Source organism: Lampetra fluviatilis, chromosome 33 (genome assembly GCF_964198595.1).
Source record: "Lampetra fluviatilis chromosome 33, kcLamFluv1.1, whole genome shotgun sequence".
Lineage (NCBI taxonomy): Eukaryota > Metazoa > Chordata > Hyperoartia > Petromyzontiformes > Petromyzontidae > Lampetra > Lampetra fluviatilis.
In genome coordinates this window covers 11,323,811-11,351,756 of record NC_136307.1, presented here as the reverse complement: position 1 = coordinate 11,351,756, position 27,946 = coordinate 11,323,811, and the positions used below count along the sequence as shown (strand labels likewise).

Sequence of the window (27,946 nt, the reverse complement as noted above, 5' to 3'; positions counted from 1 at the left end):
TGTTGGTGGTGTGATGATGATAATGGTGGTGGTGATGATGATGATGGTGTTGCTTATGATAGTGGTGGTAGTGATGATGGTGGTGGTGATGATAATGGTGGTGATGGTAATGGTGGTGGTGATGATGGTGTTGCTTGTGATAGTGGTGGTGGTCATTACAGACATTTCACTTCAGTACCAGCAGACGCTGCTAAGTGCTCATTGTGACGAAACTACAGCGAGGTGAAGCCCCGTTTTGCTCTACTTTTTGGGTCGTGGTAGATGTATATACACGGATACTGTATAGACTGTAAGTTTATACTGTATGTGTTAGGTGGGTGGGAGATGCGATGACATCGATCGGTGCTACGCGCACGACGCACGCGCGAGCAAAACTGTTTCAGGAATCACGATCATCATCATCTACTCGCGATGGTCACGAGGATCTGGTGAAGGGTGGCGCAAGCGATGACATCGCCTCGTCCTCCTCCTCCTCGTCGGTCCCTCGTGGTCGTCTCCTCCTGCTCCCCCTCGTCCCACCTTCCTCCTCCTCTCCTTCTCGCCTCATTATCATAACCATCAGCACCCCCCCCCCGCCGCCGCCACTCCCGCTGGCTCCCGCTGGCTCACGCCTCCGAGTCGGAGCCGTCGCTGGACGCGGGGTGCGCCGGCGGCTCCCCGAGGCTCGAGAGGCTCGCGGCTCCGGGGCTCCCGGCGGCGGCTCCCGAGGAGCTCCGCAGGCCTCGCCCGGGTCCCGCACCCGCCTCCTCCTCCTCCTCTTCGTCGTCATCGTCGTCGTCATCGTCGTCGTCTTCTTCATCCTCCCGCAAGCCCACGGCTCCGGGAGAGAGCGACGGCTGATGGAGCCTGCAGCCAGGAGCGCGCACACGGGCACGTGTGAGAGTGGGTGGGTGAGTGGTTGAGTGAATGGATAAGTGTGTGGGTAAATGTGTGAGTGAGTGGGTGAGTTGGTGGGTGAGTGAATGAGTGAGTTTGTGGGTAATCGGGCTATGAGTGAGTGGGTGAGTGTGCGGTTGTGTGCGCGGGTAGGTGGGTGAGTGGGTGGTTGTGAGCCATGGGTGGGTGGTTGACTAAGTGGGTGAGTGAGCTGGTGTGTCAACGCGTCTATGTTGTGAGTGGCGTGTGTGTGTGTGAGTGCGTGTGTGTGGTGTAGCAGTGACGTCACGTATGATTGACATCAGCTATATTCACAGAGCTAATGCATTAGGTGATTAGGACGACGTTTGACGCGTTCGCTGGAAGGGACACGATTGATTAAAAAAAATCTGCGCAGTAAACTAAATAAATAAATCGGCGGCACTGGCGTGGGAGCTTCCGCGAGCTTCTCCCCTCCCCACATCCCGGCGAGGTCAAGGGGGGCGGCGGGGGAGGGGGCTAAAAATCTGCGCAGCACGGAGCCTCAGAATCTACGGTGACCCAACCCTGACCCCGTTATGACCTCACCCCGACCTCACTCCCAGTTATCTCACACTCAAGCCAGACTTCAACTCTCACTGGCCTCACACCTATCAACTAAACTTTTTTTATTTTACCAGTTAATGCCCCCTGAGCTAAATATCTCTTTTTCAGAGGCGACCTGGCCACAAATGATAGCTGAACGAAGTGGCTTATCATGTGGAAATGTATATCAGCCAAAATATCTAAGCGTACGTTGATTCTAAATGTGGAGAGGAAAACCGGAGTACCCGGAAAAAAATCCACGCCACCACGAGGAGAGAGAGAAACACGCAAACTCAAATTATACAGCAGGCGTCAGGGTCAGGATCGAACCCACGACCTCCTGCATACCAGGCGAGGTAGTTAACATCTCACCACCACCGCTACCCTGACGTCAGCGTGACCTCAACTCACACCGACCTCACCTGACCTCTTCCCCACTTAAACTCCGCCCCTAACCCTGACCTCGCGCTGACCTCAGCTCGCCTCTGCTGCCGCGCGACGAGCAGGAGCGTGTGATCGCGTCACGTGCACGGCAGAGGAATGTGTCAAATCGCTGACGTGGTGGGTCATTGATTGAAGGCTTCATAATCAGAGGGAGGCGCCACGAGGAGGAAGCAGACGAGCGGGGAGGCAGCAGCAACAGCCACGCGGTGAGGAACCTCCCCCCCCCCCTGCAAGCTCTGCGGTTCTCTATATATGAAGGTGTTATCGGCCAACCCTTTCCCGAGATGCCTGCAAGTTGTAGGGAGGGTGCCGTTCATCCGGTGAATCTCGGAACGCGCAAGCGGTTAGCGTGACTTTTATTTAGAGCGGCGTAGTAGTGCCGCTGTTGTTCCAGACATTGTAATCACCAACAAGACAGCACTAGATGACAGCTGGCGCCAAACTGTGCCACACGCCATCCCGCGGGGACCTTTTACTTCCGATTCCGTTCAGATTCGAGTCCGTTCCAATGACGTAAACATACGTAATCGGAACAGAATCAGAAAAAGAACGTATGACGTACGTGTCCGATGACGGAACGGGAAAGGGTGTTAATGAGCGTTTGAATGTGGCAGGAAATCGGAACGCCCGGAGAAAACCCACACGTGCGAGCGAGGGGCCAACACTATCTTTAATGGAACAGGTGGAGTCCACATTTGCTGTTACCGCCTTCTCCTGGCGAGCCAGGGTACGGGCTCCTCCTCGACGCCCACCCACGGGAAGGTAGTTTCACAACGCGCGCGTGTGCGGCGGTGATCCACCAACCCTCGCGGCTGACCTCCACAGCTCCAGGCAGCGACGTGCAGTGTAAACACCGCCACCACATCGATTGAACAATCATCGCTCGTGCCTTCGAGCGAGCTCGTTGCAGAGATGGGTGTCGGACGAACGGCACAAACCCAACTCGCCACGAACCACGCGAGCCCAACGAGGGGGCAGCCTCAATTACGCAGAGACGGAGCGGTGGCGGAGTGGTTAGCGCGCGCTGCGCCGCGTCGTTAACCAGGCCATCGGGGTTCGCGATCACGGCTAACGTGCGATGTGGTTTATAGTTTAGAACCCATTGGCAACTCGTACCGACGAGCGAGGTGAAGTATATTTAAACAACATCCACGAGGGACGTGGAGGGAAAGAGCCTTCGTCCAGCAGGCGATTGACAGAGGGCTCGTCGTTATATTCATTTTGCTATCCACACTCACAAGCTGTAAGCGCAGCGAGTGATGATGCTTCTCCGTGGGCTGAGCAATCGGAGTGAACGCGAGCTCCTGAGGATCGAGTGAACATTGAGGCGTTGGTGTCCATCCCCTGTTCTTTACAGCCCTGCACCGCCAGTGGTGGACATTCCACGTTCTTACGGCGGGGGAGGGCGAATCAGCAAAGGCCAACCACCGTTGACTTCCCTCCACTCAAAAGTGATAACTATTTTATCGACCCCCAGTGGGATGATGGCCTGAGTCACCCCCTTCCCCCTAAGCAGGACTTGAACCCCGTTGACTTTCCAACTGCGAGCCGCTCGGACGCTGCTCCCGAGCGGTTGATCCGCATCATCCCACGGAGCCACGCCTACCCCGCGGTGGGGGCGGGGGGGGAGTTAGCCAATCAGATTCCCGAACAGGCGATGTCTTCATCGCTGTTGTGATCATTAGGGCACCGTTGTTGTTGTGGTTGTGTTGGTTATTGTGGTGGTTGTTGTGGTGGTTGCGTGGTTGTCGTTGTTTGTGATTGTGGTGGTTATTGTGGTGGTGATTATTGTGGTGGTTGCTGTTGTAGTTATTGTGGTGGTTGTGGTTATTATGGTGATGGTTGTTGTGGTGGTTATTGTGGGGTAGTTGTTGTGGTGGTTATTGTGGTGGTAGTGGTTATTGTGGTGGTGATTGTTTTGGTGGTTATTGTGGTGGTTGTTGTGGTGGTTATTGTGGTGGTGGTGGTTTTGGTGGTTATTGTGGTGGTTGTTTTGGTGGTGATTGTGGTAGTTGTTGTGGTGGTTATTGTGGTGGTGATTGTGGTGGTTGTTTTGGTGGTGATTGTGGTGGTTATTGTGGTGGTGGTTGTTTTGGTGGTTATTGTGGTAGTTGTTTTGGTGGTTATTGTGGTGGTTAATTCTAGATTTGAAGCTTTCGTGACTGCAAGGAATCATATTCTTAGGTTTTTTCGGTAAAGTCACGTAGGTAAAACATCAAAATTAATGAAAATAAAATAAAACAAAAATCACGACGTTTCGGAGGCAACACAAGTCTCCGTCATCAGGTGGGACCGTCACAGCCGAATTAGCTGCATCAAGTGAGGCAATGATTCAAGAAGTAATCCCTTATAAGCAAGTTGAAGGGGGGGGAGCTCATCAGAATGTGGTAGCCAATGAAAAAACAATGGACTACGGCTTGGACGAGGTTGCTGCTGTACACGCCAACACAATGGACAGAGAGGGGGGAGGGGAGGTCTGATACACATGATAGACAAAAGAACGAAAATGCCCATGTTTATACCAATGCTGGCTGAACAATGAAGAGAGCACTGCCAAAAAATAACTGGGGATGTTAACACTCGGTAAAGTAAAGTAAAATAGTGCCTGTCAGATAAGATGGTCCAAAAAAGTGTAATTAAGTCTTTTTTGCGTGGTTGATAACATCTTTCCAATGATCACGGTTGAAAAAAAATATATACAAACACAGACATAATTTCAACCGTGATGATGGGTACAAACTTAGTAATCATTGGAAAGATGTTATCAACCACGCAAAAAAGACTTAATTACACTTTTTTGGACCATCTTATCTGACAGGCACTATTTTACTTTACTTTACCGAGTGTTAACATCCCCAGTTATTTTTTGGCAGTGCTCTCTTCATTGTTCAGCCAGCATTGGTATAAACATGGGCATTTTCGTTCTTTTGTCTATCATGTGTATCAGACCTCCCCTCCCCCCTCTCTGTCCATTGTGTTGGCGTGTACAGCAGCAACCTCGTCCAAGCCGTAGTCCATTGTTTTTTCATTGGCTACCACATTCTGATGAGCTCCCCCCCCCTCTCCTCCCCCCTTCAACTTGCTTATAAGGGATTACTTCTTGAATCATTGCCTCACTTGATTCAGCTAATTCGGCTGTGACGGTCCCACCTGATGACGGAGACTTGTGTTGCCTCCGAAACGTCGTGATTTTTTGTTTTATTTTATTTTCATTAATTTTGATGTTTTACCTACGTGACTTTACCGAAAAAACCTAAGAATATTGTGGTGGTTGTTTTGGTGGTTATTGTGGTGGTGGTTATTGTGGTGGTGGTTATTGTGGTGGTGGTGATTATTGTGGTGGTGGTTGTTTTGGTGGTTATTGTGGTGGTGGTGGTGGTGGTTGTTTTGGTGGTTATTGTGGTGGTTGTGTGATATCCCTAGAGATGCATATGGGGCAGTGGCGATGGCTGAGCGATGGACGCGCCCCATCAGAGGGTTTCTCATCACTCATTGACCCAGGCCAGATGTGACGGTGGGCGATGATTGTGACGATGTGTGATGATTGTGACGATGTGTGATGATTGTGACGGTGTGTGATGATTGTGACGATGTGTGATGATTGTGACGGTGTGTGACGTGATACCCAATGAACGAATCAACCCGCCAAGCGCCCGCTCTCGCCAGACTGCGCAAGCTAAGCAGGCTTTGAGCCTGCTTAGCCCTGTTCGGTGTCCACAAAGACACCATCGGCTACTGATGCTGCTACGGGGCTACGTGGTGAGCAGCGAAACAATCCACTGTTGTTGCGCACGCCCGGGATCCCACGTCTCGGGTGCCGCTCCATCGTCACCAACCGTGAGACTCCTGCGTGCCCCCCCCCCCCCCACTCGGAACCCCTCCCCTTTCCCCGCCCCCTTTGAAAACGCACGCCGCTCTGTGCAGCAGCGTCGAGGTCTCGTGCCCGATTCTCCGTTCCTTTTCCATCCCTCTCCTCTCATCCTCCCCGCCCTCCATTCCTTCTCTTATATCTTCTCTCTCCCGTCTCGTTACCCATTCATTACACCCTTGACTCTACTCCCCTCCCCGCGGTGGTGTAGTCTCGGGTACACAGTTGATAGTGACGATAACTTCACTTCCGAAGAGAGAGAGAGAGGACGACTCAGAAGCACCAGGAGGAGGAACCGCAGACGAGCGGGGAAGGCAGCAGCCACGCGACGAGGAGCCGGCGCCACCAACAATTGGCCCAAGCTCTGCGATCCTCTGTATATATTAAGGTCATGAGTGTTTACGTGTGCATGGAAATGGGAGTGCCCGGGAAAAATAAAATCGCACGCGGAAACCCTCGCAGTCAAGTCCTGCAGCCTCCAGCAGGCGTGCTAATAATGATTACAGACATCCGCCACTGGGACACAATTCTTAAACACAGCAGATTATAATAGTATGTATGCATGAGAATGGTTATTGAATGCACAGCGGGATCAAAATCCTCAAATAAAGAGGCAAATGAGAGTGGGGTGCAGCACTTTTAGAAAATGGATCTTGATTACTGAGAAGACACACGCACGCGCGTATATGCACACATACAAAGAAACCCCGTATAGCCTTAACAGACTGTTGGGCCAAGTGCTGTTAGCGAGCACGGCACACGCGCAAGTGGGTGGCCAGCACCACGCCTGGCCGCCTTTGTCTCCGCAGTGGCGATGTTTACACTTTGCACCAGGTACTCATTTGAGGCTTAGTTGACCTAGGGGAGGACCAGAACCGATTCAGATAATCGTCACCGGTGTTAGCCATGAGCGGGAATCGAACTCTGGTCTCCGGGTTGCACACATACACACACATACAGATACACACACGTGTACATAACTTATACTACACATGAACCAATCAATACGTGCTCGAACATGAATACGTATCGGAGGCGTGGCGCAGTGGCCCAAATACCGCGCTACGAATTCGGAGACATGAGTTCGATTCCTGGCGGCGGCCAATATCGGAGGCGAGCGAAAATCCCGAAGTTGATTTTGACTTGATGGATTTCCCTGCGGATGCTTGGTGAGGTCCGAAGCGAAACGTCGCCGGGATCCAACCGCTGATAGACGTGGCCGTGAGGATCGCTCTCTGGCCGTAGCCGGTGACACGAGCCGCACCAGTCAGACACGCGTGTCACGCGTGGCAACGGCGCCTGTTTGGCGATGTCGGGTCGTGGAGTGTCTCACGACAACAACAAAAACCACTCGCTCAGATCGTTACGTGGCCTAAGCCTAATAGTGAATTGTGGAAGAGAATAACAACGGCTACGGATAATGACGACGACGTGTCAAGTTTATAGACACCGAGAGCACACAAACACAAAACATTGTAGACATTCGCTCATTAACACACCTTTACACACACGTAGAATAACAATTCTAATAATCCAGTTATTTATCCAGCAGGGTCCTGCTACTGCTACATTGGGTTTTGATTTTGATGTTTTCAGCCATTTAATGATGAATTGTGTTTATAAACGAATTAATATATACACCTATATATACATGGATAACAATAGCATTTAACATAGGGTATTAATACACATTAATTAACACATTGGTATAGAAATATAACGCATAACTCTTTCAATATCTTCTTAGAACTGTAATGTATGTACGTTGAACTTCTTTCGCACCGTACGTAGCCCAACCACCTTAATCGGTGGTGCGTGGGGAAGGACAAAAAACTAAATACAAATAAAATAGTGCTGTTTGTTGCTGGTCGCTGCTGTGCTGTGCCCTGTACTCAGCAACCATGATAATAGCGTGTATACATGTACACACGTGTACACACACGAGCATATACACGCACATACGAGCACATACGGACCACTTAAAAAAGACAAAGCTCCCCCGTCTAGATCACCGCACATAAGTTGTGAGCGCAAGTGCTGTTAGCGAGCACCTATCGCGGTCGGCACATCGCACAAGGCCAGTGTGCGGCGTGGTCAGTTCCACGCCCGGCCGCCTTTGTCTCCCCAGTGCTGATGTTTACACACCGCCCCAGGTGCTCGTTCATGTTTGAGTCGGCTCAGAAATGACTCGCCGCTGATGCGGTTGGCCTTGAACCAGGAGTCGAACTCAGGGTCCGCCGGGTTTGTAGCGCAGTGCGCTGACCGGCGACAGCGCCGCTCCACACAACGACACACACAACACGGCCCTTATCTACTGCTGGATGAAAGTCGACCCATTCAGGCGCACATATATACATCATACAGTATACACAAGTACGAGCGCTATGGGGAAAGGCACATTGCGCGAAACGTCGCCCGTTGTATTTTAAGGCCGCTGTTTCGTGCCGTGGCCTTTGATACTGGCAAAAGTTATCCCGTGCTATAGCTGCTGCTCACCCCGAGGTCTAGATGCTCTGATACGCGTGGCATTGCCCTTGTGCTGTCCGCCTTTTGGCGTCCTTCTCTGGTCTGACACTGGCGGTGAGACCAGGCCCTGAAGAAGGCTGGTGCAGGCCAATCAGTTTCAAAGACAATGCAATCTATTATCAAAGCATGTTTTGTTTATCTCTTTGGTTCTTTCAGTAAAGTCACGTAGGTATAAATAAAAAAAATATATTATGCCGTTTCAATCGCAACACAAGCGGTCGTCCTCAAGAGGAATTTTTTTTTACATTTTATTTTTATACCTACGTGACTTTACCGAAAGAACCAAAGAGTATGGATTACTGCAGTCACGAAAACTTCAAATCAAGATTCATTTTGATTTAATGCTGTGTTTTTCACATCTGATGATGATTGCTTGTGTTGCAGTCGAAACGTCGTGATAATTGTATTGTTTAATATTTTTATTATTTTATTGTTTCACTTCTCCGTGACTTTACCGAAAGAACCAAGAATATGAAGATTCATGTTTTGTTTGCGTGTCCACCACAAGTCATGTGTGTGGTCAATGCAGACTTGAGTCTTTGCAACAATATACATATTTGGCGTTTGAACACCTTAACGCTTGTTCTTTAATTGCCAGAAAGGGGCAAAACCTATTCTTATATATATTTTTCCATTATTTGATGCTGGCAAATGGGTCCCCGTGACATGGTTGGTGATTGCTGTGCCCCCCCCCCCCCTGAGCGCGCGACTCTCTCCCTCTGCCTCTCCTCGCACGGCCCAGTCGCGAATTCATCTTCACAGGGCCACGGTCCAGCCACGAGAGAATTCCGCGTCTTCATTTCTCCCATCCTATAGACGTAGTTGTTGTTGTTGTCGTTGTTATTGTTGTTGGACAACAAAAACGATTCCTCTCGAACACCGCTGCGAGTCACTGCCTCGGGTGAGAGCGAGTGAACCTAGACCCAGACTCCATCTCCCCATTGCTCTCTCGTCGTCCCCAATCTCACGCGATCTCTGCCTGCTCGCCGTTCAGTCGTCAATGTGCACGTCGTGGCGTGTGTGTGTGTGTTGATTAAGGCCGAGCTGCGTCTGAGCTTCGATGACTCCATCAGTTCCCACTGCACTAAACGCATGTTCATCGTCGACACGCACCGATGTGTATTCTCTGTGTGTATGTTCGTGTGTGTACACGTGTGTATAGGTTTGTCTCTACACGTGTATGTGTTCGTGTGTGCACACGTGTGTATAGGTTCGTGTGTGTACACGTGTCGATATGGTCGTGTGTGTACACGTGTTTATATGTTCGTGTGGGTATGTTCGTGTGTGCACACGTATGGTCGTGTGTGTACACATGTGTAATGTTCGTTTGTGTCCACGTATGTATATGTTCATGTATGTGCACATGTGTTTATGTTCGTGTGTGTGTGCACGTGTTTATATGTTCTTTGTGTGTACACGTGTGTATATTTTCGTGTGTGTACACGTATGTTTGGGTTCGTGTGTATACACGTATACATGTTCGTGTGTTCACACGTGTATATGTTCGTGTGTACACGTGTATATATGTTCATGTGTGTGCACGTGTGTATAAGTTATTGTGTGTGTACACGTGTGTATATGCTCGTATGTGTACACGTGTGTATAGGTTCGTGTGTGTGCACGTGTGTATATGTTCGTGTGTGTACACGTGTGTATATGTTCGTGTGTACACGTGTGTATAGGTTCGTGTGTTTACACGTGTGTATATGTTCGTGTGTGTACACGTGTATATATGTTCGTGTGTGCACACGTGTGTACAATTTCGTATGTGCACGTGTGTGTATGTTCGTTTCTATGCAATTTAATACGGCTACGTCCCATATAGAATCTTCCCACAATGCAATGTCTCCGAAACAGTTTATAATTCTACCTTTAACATAAATTAGTTTATTTAGTAGCGATACTTGTCTGTTACTTGATAGCTACTCATAGTGTAACTATTCATACACATTTAAAAGCTGGCAATCAGGAAACGTTTAAAAAATGTAATTCTCACCAGGTCTTCCCATAGTGTAAACAAACGGAGTGTCTCATCACCCACTCTGTCTCTCAACTACCCTCTCGATTTATGTTGCTATGAAGAAGGGCTCTTGCCTGAAACGTCGCCTATTATATATATATTTTACTTTTAAGGCCGCACACAATGTTGTTATGGGCGAACGTGTTGAGTGTTGTTGTTATTGTGCTTGTGCATCACTGCCAATGCCGCATCATCATCAGCATCATCACACGATGATGATGATGTGCTATAGAATCGGATTGACAGCGCATGGCCTATGCTGGAAGCCCATGCTTTAGATTCCACTTGGTTCTCGTAGTGACTTGCAGGCGTCTTTGAATGTCGTCAATACTTCACGTACCTGTGAGGATAAGAGGCTAATGGGCGTGCAATTTCTTTAAATCAGTCGTGTCTCCCTTTTTAAATATACATACATGTGGATATGTGTGTGTACATGTCTGTGGGAGTGGTGGGGTAGCGGTTAGCGCGCTGCGTTTACGAACCTGGCGACCCGGGTTCGGTTCCCGCTCACGGGCCAACACCAGTGACGATTTTCTGAACTGGTCCTGGATCTCCCCTAAGTCGACTCAGCCTCAAATGAGTACCTGGTGCGGTGTGTAAACATCGCCACCGGGGAGACAAAGGCGGTCGGGCGTGGTGCTGGCCACCCATCCCCTCGCGCCCCGTTCCGGCCTTCACAGGTGCTCGCTAACAGCACTTGCCCCAACAGTCTGTTGAGGCTCTACGGGGGAGGATCTTTGTTGTTTGTGTATATGTATATATATTTGTGGATGAGGAATCAGTCTACGATGGAGATTATCAATGTCTGCGCATAACATGTCCTACATAGCTCTGCGTCGAAATGTTTTTTTTTATCCGACAGCTGATCCCCGATTCTATATATGGTGAGGATGTCCACCGTTACTCCATCTGTTCCCGGGAGTTTTCCCGTTCTTTATTTCCCTCCCCATACTGCCAAGGACAGTAGTAACAACAACAATACTAATTACATCTCCATATATATAAAAGGCAAAGTTGTGATTATGTGTGTCTGTTCAAAATGTTTAGCGTACTTCCCGACATGCAACAAACTTGAAATGTGCCATGTGGGTACTTTCCAGACTGTACACCGTGCAACAATTATAAAAAATACACTTTTTTTGGGGGGGGGGAGCTCAATAATGCATAGATTTTTTGCACGGCAAGTGAGCTGTGACGTCACAACTGTCACGTGACCCGCGCATGTGGAAGCGTAACGCATTAATTCTAGATTTGAAGCTTTCGTGACTGCAATGATTCATATTCTTAGGTTTTTTCGGTAAAGTCACGAAGGTAAAAACATTAAAAAGTAAAATAAAATAACGCATTGTAGTGTAGCGGTTAGCGCGCTGCGCTACGAACCCGGCGACCCGAGTTCGAATCCCGCTCACGGCCACCACCGGTGACGATTATTTCAACCGGTCCTGGATCTCCCCTAAGTCGACACAGCCTCAAACGAGTAACTGCTGTGGTGTGTGAACATCGTCACTGGGGAGACAAAGGCGGCCGGGCGTGGTTGATCCAAGTCCCAGCAGCAGCAGGATGTGCGGTCGTTGTTGTGCTGCGGAGATCTGGAGTGAACCCGTTCACTTGTTTGTTCACGATTCTGTCTGACACGTGGATATCGGATAATCGTGCCGTCTGAGCGCTGCCCCATCTGCTATTTACGAATCGTCGCCTTCATTTTTTGCCGTTCCCACGTCTTGCTGCGACTTTGTTAACAAATATGTCGTTAAATTTCGATTTAAAGCTTTCGTGACTGCAGGGATTAATTTTATTGGTTCTTTCGGTAAAGTCACGTAGAATGGAAATAATAAAAGTCACGTAGAATGGAAATAATATTATTTCCATTCTACGTGACTTTACCGAAAGAACCAAGAAGAAAAAGACGTTGTTTTTTTACGTTGCGGTATCAATCTGCTTTCCATGTTCTTTTCATAATGGGTTTACACTCCTGAACCTTTTATATTCACTTCAACACGTTCGTCAATAACACTGTGGCCTTCAAAAATAGATAGAATTGGCGACGTTTCAGGGAATGGCCCTTGTTCATCTAATTTTTAAAAATGTTTTCGTGCTGTTAAGAAGTGTCAAAAAGTGCCATTGCCCGAAATCTCGCCTCTTAGTATATATAGATATATGTGTGTGTGTATATATATTTATGTTTTCCTTTTAAGGCCACACATTCAGTGCTACTGTTGGTGGCGAACGCGTTGAGCGCTGTTGTTAAACTCGCCTTGTTCACCGCTGCCAAGTGCAGCATCAGAAGCAGCATCGCCAACAGCATTTGTTTAAGAAGAGAAACAAAAACGTGTCAACTTCATCCGTGTCACGTCCTCTCCTCCTTCTTGTTGCGAGCGGTGACCTCCGCACGACACTGCTGCTTCTCTCCCACACATTCGCATCCTGGTTGTTTGGAATCGATCACGTTGCCCTTCTTCCACTGAACATCTGTCCGCTGTTGCCTGTAGCTCCTGGGAATGGTGATCATTCGCTTCGCATCCCCCCCACCCCCAACCCCGTTGGCTCTGTTGAATCAGAATATGTATTTATACTGGAGGAATCCGATGAGCTATGAAGCTCTGTGTTTTGTTACAGATGTCTAGCAGGGGCGGGTACACCAACAAAGAATGCAAAACACGATAGGAGTGAAAAGTATAGGACAGGTAAAGAAATAATTTTAAAACAAATATACAAATGAAACGACATTATTTTCTTTGTCTCGCCAGGTGAAGGCCACGGAGCTTTCGAGCTCTTTTTCAGAAGCGATCTGGCCACGAACGATAGCTCACCAAAGCGGCTTATCACGTGGAAATGTACAGCAGCGAAATAATCTCAATAATCTCAATGCATGTTTCTAAATGTGTGTGGGGGGAGGAACCCAGAGGAGCCGGAGGAAAAATAATCTACGCGATTACGGGGAGAGAGACACACAAACTCCAAATATATACAAGCCGGCGTCAGGGTCGGGATCGAACCCCCAAACTCCTTGCATATCAGGCGTGGAAGATAACGTCACGCCGCTTGCATAAATGAATAAAGTATGTAAGTTCTAATTGCACCATCAATTCCCCACGTTGCAAAGCGCGACTGTGGCCACCACCCAGAAGAGACCACGGGACAAACAGCAACAACAACCAGATTCACAGACACGAATCAGGAGGATGCATCCTCGTCATCACCACCACAGCGATGATGAGGATAATGATGATGTTGTTGCTGCACCACTCCGCTACACTCCTGGCGCAAATCGTGTGGCCCATTCACCTCGACGTAAGAGATCGCGGCTGTTGCTCTGCATCAACGAAAGCCCCACACAGACCTGCCCCACACAGACCTGCCCCACACAGACCTGCCCCACACAGACCTGCCCCACACAGACCTGCCCCACACAGACCTGCCCCACACAGACCTGCCCCACACAGACCTGCCCCGTGCTGGATGTTCCGCCGACAGAGAAGATGGCTCTGAGATTCGATGTTTTCGCTTATTTATTCCCTGAGAGTGAATTCAATTTCACATCTCGCCTTATCTGTTTTCGCTCCTCCGTATTCATTGTTTTTCGCGGAGGTGGTGACCTGCATAACATCTGCTGCATATACTCAAGTCTAAAATCACGTCTATAATCACCATGATGATGATAAACACATATATACACACCGACAGTCAGACAAAGACCTCTCGTATAGCCTTTACAGACTGTTGGGGCAAGTGCTGTTAGCGAGCACCTATGAAGATCGGCACGGCACACGAGGGGGTGGGTGGCCATCACCACGCCCGACCGCCTTTGTCTCCCTAGTAGCGGCGTTTACACACCGCACCAGGTACTCATTAGAGGCTGAGTCGACCTAGGGGAGATCCAGGACCGGTTCAAATAATCGTCACCGGTGTTGGCCGTGAGCGGGAATCGATCTCCGATCGCAAACAACGACTTTAAATATACATTTTTAGAGAACTTGTATAAATTATATTCGAGTTTTGTTTTTTAAACACAACAACAAAATTCGTGAGTACACGCTGGAGAAGGCGGCTGGCCCGAAACGTCGTGTACCACCGTCGATCCCATTGATGCAATATTAATGTACGTACAAGTTTTACAGTATATACAGATATATATAGTACACGTGTACAACACATACACACACCATACACGCGATATATGCCCACATGTACATGCGTACAAGATGAATACACGAGAACACACACACACAAATACTGTGTGTATATATAGACATGTATGGATGTTGAACTTCTTTCGCACCGTACGTAGCCAACCGTGCTAATAGGCTTGACACGTAGTAGGCTGTCGCGACAAATATTATATTCATAATAAAGGGCTTTGGGTGCGATCGCGTAAGTGTAAATGTGTCGTTCACCCGCTGTGGATTTACTCTCCAACACAACGGTGGCCTCAAGTAGTAACGAATTGCCACGTTTTGTACACGTGACCACGCCGTACGTGTTGGCCGTGTCGGGTTACGACACATTTATCCTTACGCGATATAACCCAAACACCTTTATTAGGTGCTTAATCGGCTTGTTAAAATTGGTATTTTGTAATACCGGTAACCGCATGAAAAAACTATGAATAAAAAACCGGTTAGCCGCACATCTAGAAATGTCTCGCAACAACAAAGGTGACCAACTCTTCACTGCCATTCACTGGGACACGGAGGGAGGCCTCCACAGAGGTCGTCTCTGCGATTCCGACTCCAGTAGCGGTCGTTGGAGCGATCTTGATTTGAAGCTTTCGTGACTGCAGGAATCCATACTCTTTGGTTCTTTCGATAACGTCACGTAGGTAGAAATAAAACAAATCACGGCGTTTCGATCGCAACACGAGCATGAGGATTGCTTGCGTTGCGATAGAAACGTCGTGATTTGTACAATTTTATTTCTACCTACGCGACTTTACCGAAAAAACCAAAGGGTACGATGGAGCGAGTTTCTCAAATCTCACACCACCGCCACTCAGCCGCGGTGAGGAACGATGTTCAGCGCGGTGACTCAATCGGCGGCTCTCGTACGGCGGAGTAACGCGTGGCAGCTCTTCCACGGCGTCTGGAAGAGTAGGCCAAAGCCCCCCCCCCCCCCCCCGAGTGGGGGGCGAACCACGAACCACGCCGTGACCTCGGCCCGCCGTGCCAATCGATGCGTTCAGCGTCGCAATGGGAGCGATAACCGTTTCCCGATTTTCGGTTCGGTAAAGGGTTACCGGTTTACCGGTCGTGTCGAGTCGCCACCGTAATGCGTGCAATTACGCGCACTGGATACACACAAATCATACAAACACACATGTATTGTACTGACTCGGGTCTATAAACGCACATGTAAAGGCAACGTACTATAAACACAATTACACGCATGCATCCATAATACACACATGTATACACACACACATATATACACACATATATACACGCGTACAATATATATACACATACACAATTACTATCAAACGCACAGATTTACACATACACACGAGAGATGAACGATCACATAAAATAGGCGACGTTTCGAGTAATGACCCATCTCCGTAACTCTAATTATTTTATGGTGATGATGCTGCTGCCGATGGCAGTGGTGCACAATTAACAACAACAACAACACTCACCACGTTCGTTCAACATCAACACCGCCGATTCGCGGCATGTCCCACGAAGAATGGGTCATTGTCCGAAACGTCGCCTATTACACGCACACGTCTCATGTAAAGCCCACACAGGCGCGCTGTTATTGACGGACGTGTGTGTGTTGGCGGCGGCCTCTCTGCTCTGAAGAAGGGTGCCTCGCCGCTGGCCGAAACGTCGCCTCTCTCACAAGGACGCACCTGTTCTTGGCGGCGGCGGCGCGGTCCCTCTGCCGGCGGTTCTTGAACCAGTTGCCGACCTGCGTGGGGGTGAGTCCCGTGGCCTGCGCCAACTCCCGCTTCTTGGCCGGGTTGGGGTACGGGTCCTGCAGGTACCACTCCCGCAGCACGCGGCGCGTCCGTTCCTTGAAGCAGTGCGTCTTGGGCTCGCCGTCCCAGATCGTGGGCGGCAGCGGGAACTTCTTACGCACGCGGTATTTGTCTACGGGCCCCAGCGGGCGGCCGCGGAGCCTCTCGGCCTCCTGGTAGCGCGCCTCGAGCCACATGGCCTGCAGCTTGGCGTGCGACGCCTTGGAGAAGCGGTGGCCCTCCAGGATGGCGTACAGGTCGCGGTAGTTGCCCGCGTGGAACGCGACGACGGCGCGGGCGCGCAGCACGGCCTCGTTCTTGTTGAGCGTCTCCCAGGCGCCCGGGGCCACGGGCAGCGACCAGAGAAAGCGGGCGAGGCGCTCCACGTCGCCGCTCTCCTCCAGCGTCTCGCAGACGCTCGCCACCTGCTGCGGGCTGAAGCTGAGCACGGGGAGATGGAACATTGGGCACCGCCTTCGCTGGCACCGGGGCGAGGGCGGCGGCCGGCCGGCCGGCGAGCGGGTCCAGCCGAGCGGCCCGTGGCGCTGCGCGCGGGCGCGCCGCTCGATGCTGACTCGCCCGGGGCTGCCGCAGCCGCCGCTGCTGCTGCTGCCGCCGCTGCTGCTGCTGAGACGACGGCGTGCGCAGGCAGCGTCTTCTGCACTAAGCCTCCGCGTCTAATCAGCCGCGTCTGCTCGCTGTCTCCGCCGCCGCCAGCCCCCGGCCGCCTCAGCGCTGCGCTACGCCGAGGATCATCATGGACGACGCCGCCACCGCCGCCGCGCGGTCCCCTTGCGCTCGGACCACGGAGCGCGCCGCGCTGATTGGCCGCGCACGGCGCCCATCGCCCCCCGTGTCCATGGCAACAGCGATGAGCCCAACGTGCCGAGAGCCCCCCCCCCCTCCCAACAAACCCCAACCCCCCCTCCTCCTCCCCGTCTTCTTCAACGCAGGACCCGAACTGCAGGACGCATTGTTCCACCCGTACGGAACGAGGAGGAGTGTTCGTCTCACGCACCCGCTCCCATCATCACGCGGCGCGTAACCCTCCCACAATGTCCTTTGTGGTGGCCGTGGTGGTGGTGGGGGGTCCTTGAAGACCCCCAGCCATTTGGGGGACGAGGAGGAGGTGGTGGTGGTGGGGACGCTTTGCCACGCACGAGGGAATTGGTCGCACCTCGGTGTCGGGAGAATCCCGGGGCCCGAGATGAGAGGGGACACCACCCGACTGCCCGGTGCAGGCCGCGCGCCGCGCCTCCTTTACAAATGAGGACGCGGCGCAGCCCACGGATGACAGCAATTTGCGTGATGGCTCTGAGCTCAATCTCCCTTGTCGCTTCACGGGAGAATTGAAGGCGCGAATCGCTCTGCTTTGAGCCGACAAATAGTGGCGAATAAAGGAGTCATCACATCACGCTCGCCGCGAATTCATTCCGCGCAAAACACGCGCGACGCGTTTTGTTTGCGCCGTGGTGTGATACCACCGGTGATGGGGGTCTTGAAGACCGCCCCCCCCACTCGGCATTTGAGACCCCCCAGGGCTTTCCCCTGCCCCACGGCGCCTACCCAGCCCCCCTGGGGTAGGAGAACTGCGTTGTCACCGTTCCCATGCCGGGAACGCCGCACGCGCGGTGTTCGACATCCGCTGCACGCCGCTTCAATATTCCCACACACTGCTAGGACAGGGCCATTGTCCGAAACGTCAGAGCAATGTCATTACATGCTCATCATCAGCAGCAATGATCAATCCGCTGCTGGATGAAGGCTTCCTCCAAGCCGCCACCATCTTCTCGCGGTCCCACAACGACAACAAGTCACCACCCAGCTCCTGCAAACGGGCTCATCTCATCGTTGCTCCGTCTTTGTTTGTCGCACATGTCCAGCCCTTTCTCAATCCACTGCTGGATGAAGCCCCCGGTCATGGTTGGAGGGCGGTGGGGGGGTAGCAGAGTGAATGGAGGAGGCGGTGGTGACGTTCGCTTGGATTGATTGGATTCTCGGTTTTGCTCTTGTCCGCATTAACGCGAAATTTGTCGGCCACGCTCGCGCAGGGGAGGGCATCGCTCTGGCGATTTGTGGTCCATGCCGAGCATCATGTAATCCAGATGAATTCCACAGACTCCTCTCCCTCCACACCTATCTCCCCCCTACCACCCCCCACTCTCGCGCTGGAATTTAAACGCGCGCCCCGTGACCTCCACTGTCGCCATCCCCGCGCTCCCTCGCACAGCGGATTGCAGAGGCCCCTTTGCACATTGCTGCCCGCTTTGTTTCGGCCCACGCTCAGTAACAGTGGCCGATACACATTGCACGCGTGTGTACATAGATGTGGATGCCGTCTCTGTGTGTGGACACGGCTCGCATAGAGGCCAAACCGCTGAGATGCAGCGGTGTTTGACGAGCGCGCACGCTCTGGGTGGAGGGCAGCGAGGGATGGCGGCGTCAAGGAGAGGATTGACGTAACATTCTGAGATGTTTTCTCAAGCGCCGATGGGAGGGTCCTTGCCTGAAACGTTGGCCCACTGTATATTTTTATTTGTTGGAAATCGGTGTAAAATGGCGAACCTTGTGGGTGGTAGATGTTTGTTGTTTAGTCTGTTCATATATTTATCAAGGCCGTAGCCATGGAGTGAAAATTGGGGGGGACCAAATCTTCCAGGGGGTCTAGGGGTCCCCCCCAGAAAAAAAATCTAAATTTGAATACTAATTTCCTGCCTAAATATTCAAAAATTTACTTACACATGGGATGGACTTTTTATTTATTTTTTACAATAATGTCTAATAGTGTATTGTATTCCATTGCTCTGTTTTTTTATTTTTACCTTTTCTTGTTTCATTGTATGTAATGGCAGAGATTAGGGATTAATAAAGTACAACCATAACCACAATCATGTAAACAGAATTCTGTGGCCAAGGTTTAGCAAATTGTTGTTTTTATTTACATAGCATAGCAATTTTTTTTTATATTGTTTATGGCAATATATTGGGGGGGGGGGACATTTTGAGCATATTTTAATATATATTATAATTACGGCCTTGATATTTATTATATAACGCGTTGTCTGTGTTCCTGTTCATTGTGATTATTATTGCAATTAATGTGTTATTGTGATGTTGCTGTGTTAGATATGTTAGAATCATGAATTCAACTGTAGCATAATATCACACGGTAACTGCTGACATAGATGAAAGTCGGGTATACACAAACCTGTTGCGTTAAATCACGGATTCAGATTAGCACGGTATGGCTTACGTACGCACATCAACCAATAATCAAATAACAATTCTCCACCACGACGGTAATGATTATTTAGTGTTGTGTATTAAATAGTTCTGCGTCCAACCAATATCCATATCTTATACTCAAATTAAACTCTTTTTTATTTGACTAGATAAGGCCCATTAAGCTATATAGCTCTTTTTCAGAATCAATCTGACCACAAATGATAGCTCAACATCACGTGGAAAGATATAGCAGCCAAATACTCTAAACGCATCTTTCTAAATGTGGAGGGAAAACCCGGAGAACCTGGAGAAAATCCACGCAGCCACGGGGAGAGAGGACACGCAGACTCCAAATATATAGGCGTCAAGATCGGGATCGAATCTACAGCCTCCTGTATACCAGGCGAGGGAGTGAACATCTCGCCACCGGGCCACTGTCGATAACATCTCTCAGTTGATCAGAATTGGTTCAAGCAAGCCTGGCTCTGCCGATGAAACACACTGAAGTTTTTTTTATATATATTTGACCGATTGGTTTAAGGGGTGGGGAACGTCCGGCCCGCGGGCCGTATGAGGCCCGCAAAATCATTTGGTGTGGCCCTGCCAAGGCAACCGCTGGCGGGACTCGAAATTCAATAAATCTAGGAGCAAACCTGAAAAAGCAGTTGCGAGAAGCAACATCATCAATACCAGCTAACATCACACGCCTCACCAAAGAGAAGCAGTTCCAGCCATCGCATTAGGGGTGAGTTAATTAAATGTTTGACCAAATATAACAGGCACATTTTTAAGTTGATAATTTTGTATGGCCCGCGAATGATGTTATAAATATCCAAATCGCCCTTGGCAGAAAAAAAGGTTCCCCACCCCTGGTCTAAAAGAACGTTTTGGCCACTCCACCGCCCCTCGTGGGAAGGCTTCCTGGCTGCTCGTGCGAGTAGTTCGGATTGTGATCTGGGATGTCGACTTCATGGAGACATTTCTCTGCTCTCTGATAACTTATTGTTGCTGCTGCTGCTGCTCGGACTTTTGCTTTCATGACATTTCATTAGTTGCTTATTCACGTTTTATTTTATGAGGGTTTTAATTTGCTTGATAGTTATTATAAATAGGATTGGGCCCTAATATATATAATTGATATACAGCGTTGTGGGATGCAATTAGCATGAATTACGTGATATAAAATCGAAGTATTATTGTCGAAACCGGTCCGAAACCGGTCAACCTGGAAGATGAACACAGGATTTAGCAGTCTTTTGAAATACGTGTTCAACCAGGTTAGTGTCCAACTGTGTTGTTGGCCGACTGGTTTGCATCGCATGACATTTCTAAGGTTGGCTGATTTCGCGTCTCTCATCTTCTTGATGTATTTGCCTCCGTGCAGTTTGCCGTTCTCTGTGTGCTCTGTGTGTGATGTCCCTCTGTGTGCTCTGTGTGTGATGTCCCTCTGTGTGCTCTGTGTGTGATGTCTCTGTGTGCTCTGTGTGTGATGTCCCTCTGTGTGCTCTGTGTGTGATGTCCCTCTGTGTGCTCTGTGTGTGATGTCTCTCTGTGTGCTCTGTGTGTGATGTCCCTCTGTGTGCTCTGTGTGTGATGTCCCTCTGTGTGCTCTGTGTGTGATGTCCCTCTGTGTGCTCTGTGTGTGATGTCCCTCTGTGTGCTCTGTGTGTGATGTCTCTGTGTGCTCTGTGTGTGATGTCCCTCTGTGTGCTCTGTGTGTGATGTCCCTCTGTGTGCTCTGTGTGTGATGTCCCTCTGTGTGCTCTGTGTGTGATGTCCCTCTGTGTGCTCTGTGTGTGATGTCTCTCTGTGTGCTCTGTGTGTGATGTCTCTCTGTGTGCTCTGTGTGTGATGTCCCTCTGTGTGCTCTGTGTGTGATGTCTCTCTGTGTGCTCTGTGTGTGATGTCCCTCTGTGTGCTCTGTGTGTGATGTCTCTCTGTGTGCTGTGTGTGATGTCTCTCTGTGTGCTCTGTGTGTGATGTCCCTCTGTGTGCTCTGTGTGTGATGTCCCTCTGTGTGCTCTGTGTGTGATGTCTCTCTGTGTGCTGTGTGTGTGATGTCCCTCTGTGTGCTCTGTGTGTGATGTCTCTCTGTGTGCTCTGTGTGTGATGTCCCTCTGTGTGCTCTGTGTGTGATGTCCCTCTGTGTGCTCTGTGTGTGATGTCTCTCTGTGTGCTGTGTGTGTGATGTCCCTCTGTGTGCTCTGTGTGTGATGTCTCTCTGTGTGCTCTGTGTGTGATGTCTCTCTGTGTGCTCTGTGTGTGATGTCCCTCTGTGTGCTGTGTGTGATGTCTCTCTGTGTGCTGTGTGTGATGTCTCTCTGTGTGCTCTGTGTGTGATGTCCCTCTGTGTGCTCTGTGTGTGATGTCTCTCTGTGTGCTGTGTGTGATGTCTCTCTGTGTGCTCTGTGTGTGATGTCCCTCTGTGTGCTCTGTGTGTGATGTCCCTCTGTGTGCTCTGTGTGTGATGTCTCTCTGTGTGCTCTGTGTGTGATGTCCCTCTGTGTGCTCTGTGTGTGATGTCTCTCTGTGTGCTCTGTGTGTGATGTCCCTCTGTGTGCTCTGTGTGTGATGTCTCTCTGTGTGCTCTGTGTGTGATGTCTCTCTGTGTGCTCTGTGTGTGATGTCTCTCTGTGTGCTCTGTGTGTGATGTCTCTGTGTGCTCTGTGTGTGATGTCCCTCTGTGTGCTCTGTGTGTGATGTCTCTCTGTGTGCTCTGTGTGTGATGTCTCTCTGTGTGCTCTGTGTGTGATGTCTCTCTGTGTGCTCTGTGTGTGATGTCTCTCTGTGTGCTGTGTGTGATGTCCCTCTGTGTGCTCTGTGTGTGATGTCTCTCTGTGTGCTGTGTGTGTGATGTCCCTCTGTGTGCTCTGTGTGTGATGTCTCTCTGTGTGCTCTGTGTGTGATGTCTCTCTGTGTGCTCTGTGTGTGATGTCTCTCTGTGTGCTGTGTGTGTGATGTCCCTCTGTGTGCTCTGTGTGTGATGTCTCTCTGTGTGCTCTGTGTGTGATGTCTCTCTGTGTGCTGTGTGTGATGTCCCTCTGTGTGCTCTGTGTGTGATGTCTCTCTGTGTGCTCTGTGTGTGATGTCCCTCTGTGTGCTCTGTGTGTGATGTCCCTCTGTGTGCTCTGTGTGTGATGTCTCTCTGTGTGCTCTGTGTGTGATGTCCCTCTGTGTGCTCTGTGTGTGATGTCCCTCTGTGTGCTCTGTGTGTGATGTCCCTCTGTGTGCTCTGTGTGTGATGTCCCTCTGTGTGCTCTGTGTGTGATGTCCCTCTGTGTGCTCTGTGTGTGATGTCTCTCTGTGTGCTGTGTGTGATGTCTCTCTGTGTGCTCTGTGTGTGATGTCCCTCTGTGTGCTCTGTGTGTGATGTCCCTCTGTGTGCTCTGTGTGTGATGTCTCTCTGTGTGCTCTGTGTGTGATGTCTCTCTGTGTGCTCTGTGTGTGATGTCTCTCTGTGTGCTGTGTGTGATGTCCCTCTGTGTGCTCTGTGTGTGATGTCTCTCTGTGTGCTCTGTGTGTGATGTCTCTCTGTGTGCTGTGTGTGATGTCCCTCTGTGTGCTCTGTGTGTGATGTCTCTCTGTGTGCTCTGTGTGTGATGTCCCTCTGTGTGCTCTGTGTGTGATGTCCCTCTGTGTGCTCTGTGTGTGATGTCCCTCTGCGTGTTCCCTCGCTGTGTGGTTTGCGCCATTTTCACCTGAGGACGAGCGCTTGTGTTGCGTTCGAAACGTCGTGATCTATTTTAATTGTATTTCTACATACGTGACTTTACCGAAAGAACCAATTAGTATAGCTACTACTATATTTGGTTAAAAGCTGGTTATCAGAATATTTTAATATATAATACTTATCAGGCCCCATGGTGTAAACAAGGGAAATCTCCAACAATTTTTTCTCTCTCTGGCCTCTCCTAGTTTATACCATGAAGGGGCATTGCCCGGAACGTCGACCCTGTTATAATGGGGGGGAGGGGGGGTTGGTCACGTGGTCGCCGCGGGTCACGTGGCGTTGACCACGTGCCGCGTTAGAAAAGAGCGGGAAATTTTAACCTGCGTGCGCGCGCTCAAAGTCGTAATTTCAGCAAATAACAAAAATAACGTTATCGTTGTAATTATCATCATCGACAACAACACCAGAGCCTTCTCGCTCACAAACGGTAACGTTATGCTGCAATCAGTTTGTCAGATGTACAATTGTGCATCGACTCGGGTTCCCTCAGCTTAAAAACAAAACAATTTGGGTAGGCCGCAAGCCTCACACAATCACAAACTAAAGCATCGGGCACACAACAACAAACATACACAAAGCCGCCTACGTTTTAAGTGACCTCAAATCTCGTAATGCCACCTTTTTTGTCGTGTATATATTGTTTAAAGCGTGTGGTAATTAGCGTCGGTTTTTAAACCATTTAAAGAGGAACGCATCCTCTTCCACCGCCACCACCAACGTCACCACCTTCACCACCACGAACGTGGCCACGACCCATGAGAGGATTGTTCACTGCGTGTCTCGCTGTGTGCAAGTTGTGTCCAAGCGTTGTGGTTGGTTGGTGGTGGTTGTTGTTGAAGTGGGGAGCGGTGGCGCAGTGGTTAGCGCACTGCGCTACGAACCCGGCATCACGAGTTCGATTCACGCTCAAGGTTACCAACACCAGTGACGATTGTCAGACCCGGTCCTGGGCCTTCTCTAGGTCGACTCGGCATCAAATGAGTATCTGGTGCGTTGTGTAAAACATCGCCGTTCAGGCCTTCACATGTGCTCGCTAACAGCACTTGCCCCTTCAGTCTGTTACAAGGCTCTACATCTTGTTGTTTTGTGTGTATATATATCTGTATATATATTTGTGCATGAGGAATCCGTCTACGATGGAGATTATCAAAGTCTGCGCACAGCATGTCCTACATAGCTCTGCGTCTAAATGTGTGTTTTTTATATCCGACAGCTCGCTTAAGAGTGTTACAAGGCTATAGAGAGATAATGTTTGGTGTTGTGTTGTGAGCAATGTCCGTCTCCCCTCTCTGATAGTGGTGTTGGTGCTGGAGAGGCGGGAGGACCATAGTTGAGGCGAGATGTCGTCGGTAGCAGCGGCGGAGAGGGACTTGGACTGCCCAGACCTGAACAAGATCGTTTTGATGATCGCTCAACTTCGTAACAACGACCTCCCTACACCCCTTGAAACCCTCTCGTTCCCATCGAGAAACGAAACAAACTCCTGGCTGAAGCCTGCTTAAAGCATCGCAGATCTGACAGGATCAGTTGCATTCCCGTTGACTTTAACTGGGCGTAGATGATGAGTTATTATTGTTATCATTGCGCATCTCTAAATGTGTAGTGAGAAGCTCATACCCTGTCAACCTGTACGGCTTACTCGTATTCTTGTGCAGAGAAATTGAGTTTTCAGGCCGTTTCAATACGGGGAAAACAATCATATTTTTGTCTTATTTATTTGTGTTTCTCCCTTGTGATGGAATGAACGTTGAGATTTGTAAGGGCCACGTGGTGACCAATTAGGTCTGAATTGGTCTGTAATAAGGTAGGGCACTGATAAGGGGTTGACAGGTATGCAGATTTGACAGGATCACTTGCATTCCTATTGACTTAACTGGCTGTAGATGATTTGTTATTATTATAATGCCTCTCTAAATGTAGTAAGACGCTTCTAAACACCCATCAGCTCTATGTGGTAATTGCACTTAACTCCATATATGATTGTACGTTATGATACGTTTTCTGAGATTGCATATTTTCTTACATTCCACAACAGAATACGAGGAAAATAAACTGGTCAATACCATGGCTGAGGAAAAAGAAAAGGCGAGATGTAAGCGCTGAGTAGTGCGTGTAAGATAGTGAATCTATCTTCAGATATAAGGGTGGTATCATGAAGATACATCATCTATTTTTACGCCTAATGAAAGTGCGCCAGACAAAATGTATCGTTTTTTTGTTTCCTGAAGAAAGCTAATTGACCGACACATCCACATCTCCCTTTTCCTCCCAGTGATAGAATACAATTCATAATAAAAGATTTTTGGTTAGATCGCGTAAGTATAAATGTGTCATAACCCTCCACCACCCGACACAGCCAGGAAGGTTTAGAATACAAATATGTATGTACAGTATGTTTAATTAATCTGTTTAATAACTGGTTTATTGAAGGTGATGGCTGTTCTCCATATCTGGAAATGGAGATGTAATGATCAGATTTTATGTTCAATTATATGAGTTATGTAGAGGAAAGGCTCACAAGAAAGCACCACTTTTACTGTTGTGTAGAATCACAGTCAGAAGAACCAAAAGTTATTTTATATTGTCTTTATGCTGTAAGTTCTAACATATAATTCACTCGCGTCGTCACGTGTACAATTACGCCTGTCACCGCTTATTAGCAATGCTCAACAATCTTATACTCTTCAGGCGAAATGTCATTTCCACCAAGAACGAATCCTGTGGGAGGCTTTTCGGAGTTTAGCCAAAGCGAATTGTTAACCAAGGGTTCTCCGTAAAACAAGTTTAATTTTAAGGCTGAGATTTTTTAAATGAAAAAAACCCCCAACATTTGTGAATTATAATAACAATGATGACTGAGTGTCAGCCAAGGAATGAAATACGTCATAGAGGACACGTTCCCAGAAGATGGAGCGATGAAATCAGCTCAAGCGCAGGTGTTGGGTGGATTATTACATTGCAGCTTGGGTTGTCTTTATCCAGCAGTGGGTGATTACAGTTCCATAGGGTTGAACTGCTAAATGCTTCTCAAGAAATATGGTGAAACAGCTCTTAAACATTTTTTCTGTTGGAATGCCATTTCCCCTGATTTAAAGGATTAATGACAATAATTAGTGCCGCATTGTACGATGATCATAATTGTATAATTGCTATGTTCATTGTTAAAGTCAATGCAGATGAATTAAAGGAGACACAGGAAAAAATAAAAGAGATTGGAGTGAAAACCAGGGAACTTGATGAGCAGTGTGTACAGCTTGAGCATAAATTGGAGCGCAAAAAGACTGCTTGTGAAACGTAAGAGCATCAAACACGAGCCATTGCATGTGTCTTATATAATGCCACTGAAACCAATATTTTTTGCACAATGACCAATGGAAAGCATTATTCGTGCCTCTTCATTTCATTCTTACAGCTTAAAATTGCCTCTGACAATATTAGTGCAACATGAGTTGACTCAAAAGTCCAAATTGGAAGATGCCAAGGAAAACATGGCAAAGGAAGCGTAAGTATCGTGTAATGTTACAGATGTTAATTTGTCTCGCCATTCATGTTGCTTAAATTCACCCATGTAGTGTATTCTTCATTCAGGGAATTCCAACCGTAACCTAATCCTTACAAATAAATGTACAATTTATCAGCCGTGGGACACAACACCTGCTCAATGATGCCTTCTTTTGATTATATCACACACAGGCTGATAAATAACAAGGACAGTGTTATCACCATATGGCAATGTTTTCAACTATGATAATTATATCGCGGGGAGTAGAAATATTACATGCCATTACTGGAGCTTGTTACCTTTGGTTTGTCACACACCCAGGAACTATTATGATGAACTCAGGCAACATTACTTGACGATTTGGAATAAATACCAAGAAGAATACAAGAAGCTGCCACATTTTATACATTTCCACAAGCAGAAGGAGGAAATGGAGGCCAACAAACAGAGACACGACGACCAGGCCATGGAAGTGGAGGATTCGCAAGGGGGCACCTTGCAAAGTAACAACTGACGCGTCGATGAGAGTCAATACGTTTCTGTTTTTGTTGTTGCCTGCGAAGTTTTGTCTAAATTGTCATTCATGTTGTGTTGAACATGTTCATAATCACAAACAGGACCGAACAGCATCTGTAATATTGTCTTTTTTCAGGTCGGTTAAAGACGTTGAATGAATTGGTGGTGGGGACGTATCCTTTCAGCTCTGCTGGGTTTGTGAAGTAGAGGTAACTTGTGAGTGCTGATTTAATTCCGACATGACTCCAGCACTTTAAAATCGGTCAGTTTTTTTAAATCAGTGTACAGACAGTCCTCGACTTACGAACACCGTCAGACGTTTTGAGTCAGCCTTGAGCTCGGAGTTAGTATTGGTGTGTGTGCGCATATGTGTGTGATGGAGACAAAGGTCGCCGGGCGTGGTGCTGGCCACCCACCCCCTCGTGTGCCGTGCTGGCCTTCATCGCCGCTGCCTTGAACAGCACTTGTCCCAACAGTCTGGTAAGGCTACACAGGAAATTGTCGTTATTGTGTGCGTGCGTGCAAGTTCCCCCGTTTGTGTGTGCGTGTGTGCCATTGTTACCGCACAAGCAAGCCAGCATCGGGACTCAAGGTAAGTCAAAAGAAAACTGATATATTTTTTTCTAGTTATGTTACTTTATACGATTTTTTATTAACTATACAATATTTATTACAGTATTATATGCAAATGTAAAATAGTTCTTATTTAGGAGTTTAAC

The 27,946-nt window shown here is 48.8% G+C and overlaps 1 protein-coding gene across 1 annotated transcript; it reads right to left on the bottom strand.

Moving 5' to 3' along the window:
* Positions 1-325: 325 nt before the first annotated feature.
* LOC144944145 (homeobox protein SIX6-like) lies at positions 326-16,718 on the bottom strand. The gene is made up of 2 exons (XM_078872226.1): positions 16,147-16,718; positions 326-846 (listed from the first exon to the last, which is right to left on the bottom strand). The coding sequence occupies exons 1-2, from the start codon at positions 16,716-16,718 to the stop codon at positions 606-608; spliced, it is 813 nt and encodes a 270-aa protein (XP_078728352.1). The 3' UTR covers positions 326-605.
* Between the last annotated feature and the right edge of the window lie 11,228 nt (positions 16,719-27,946).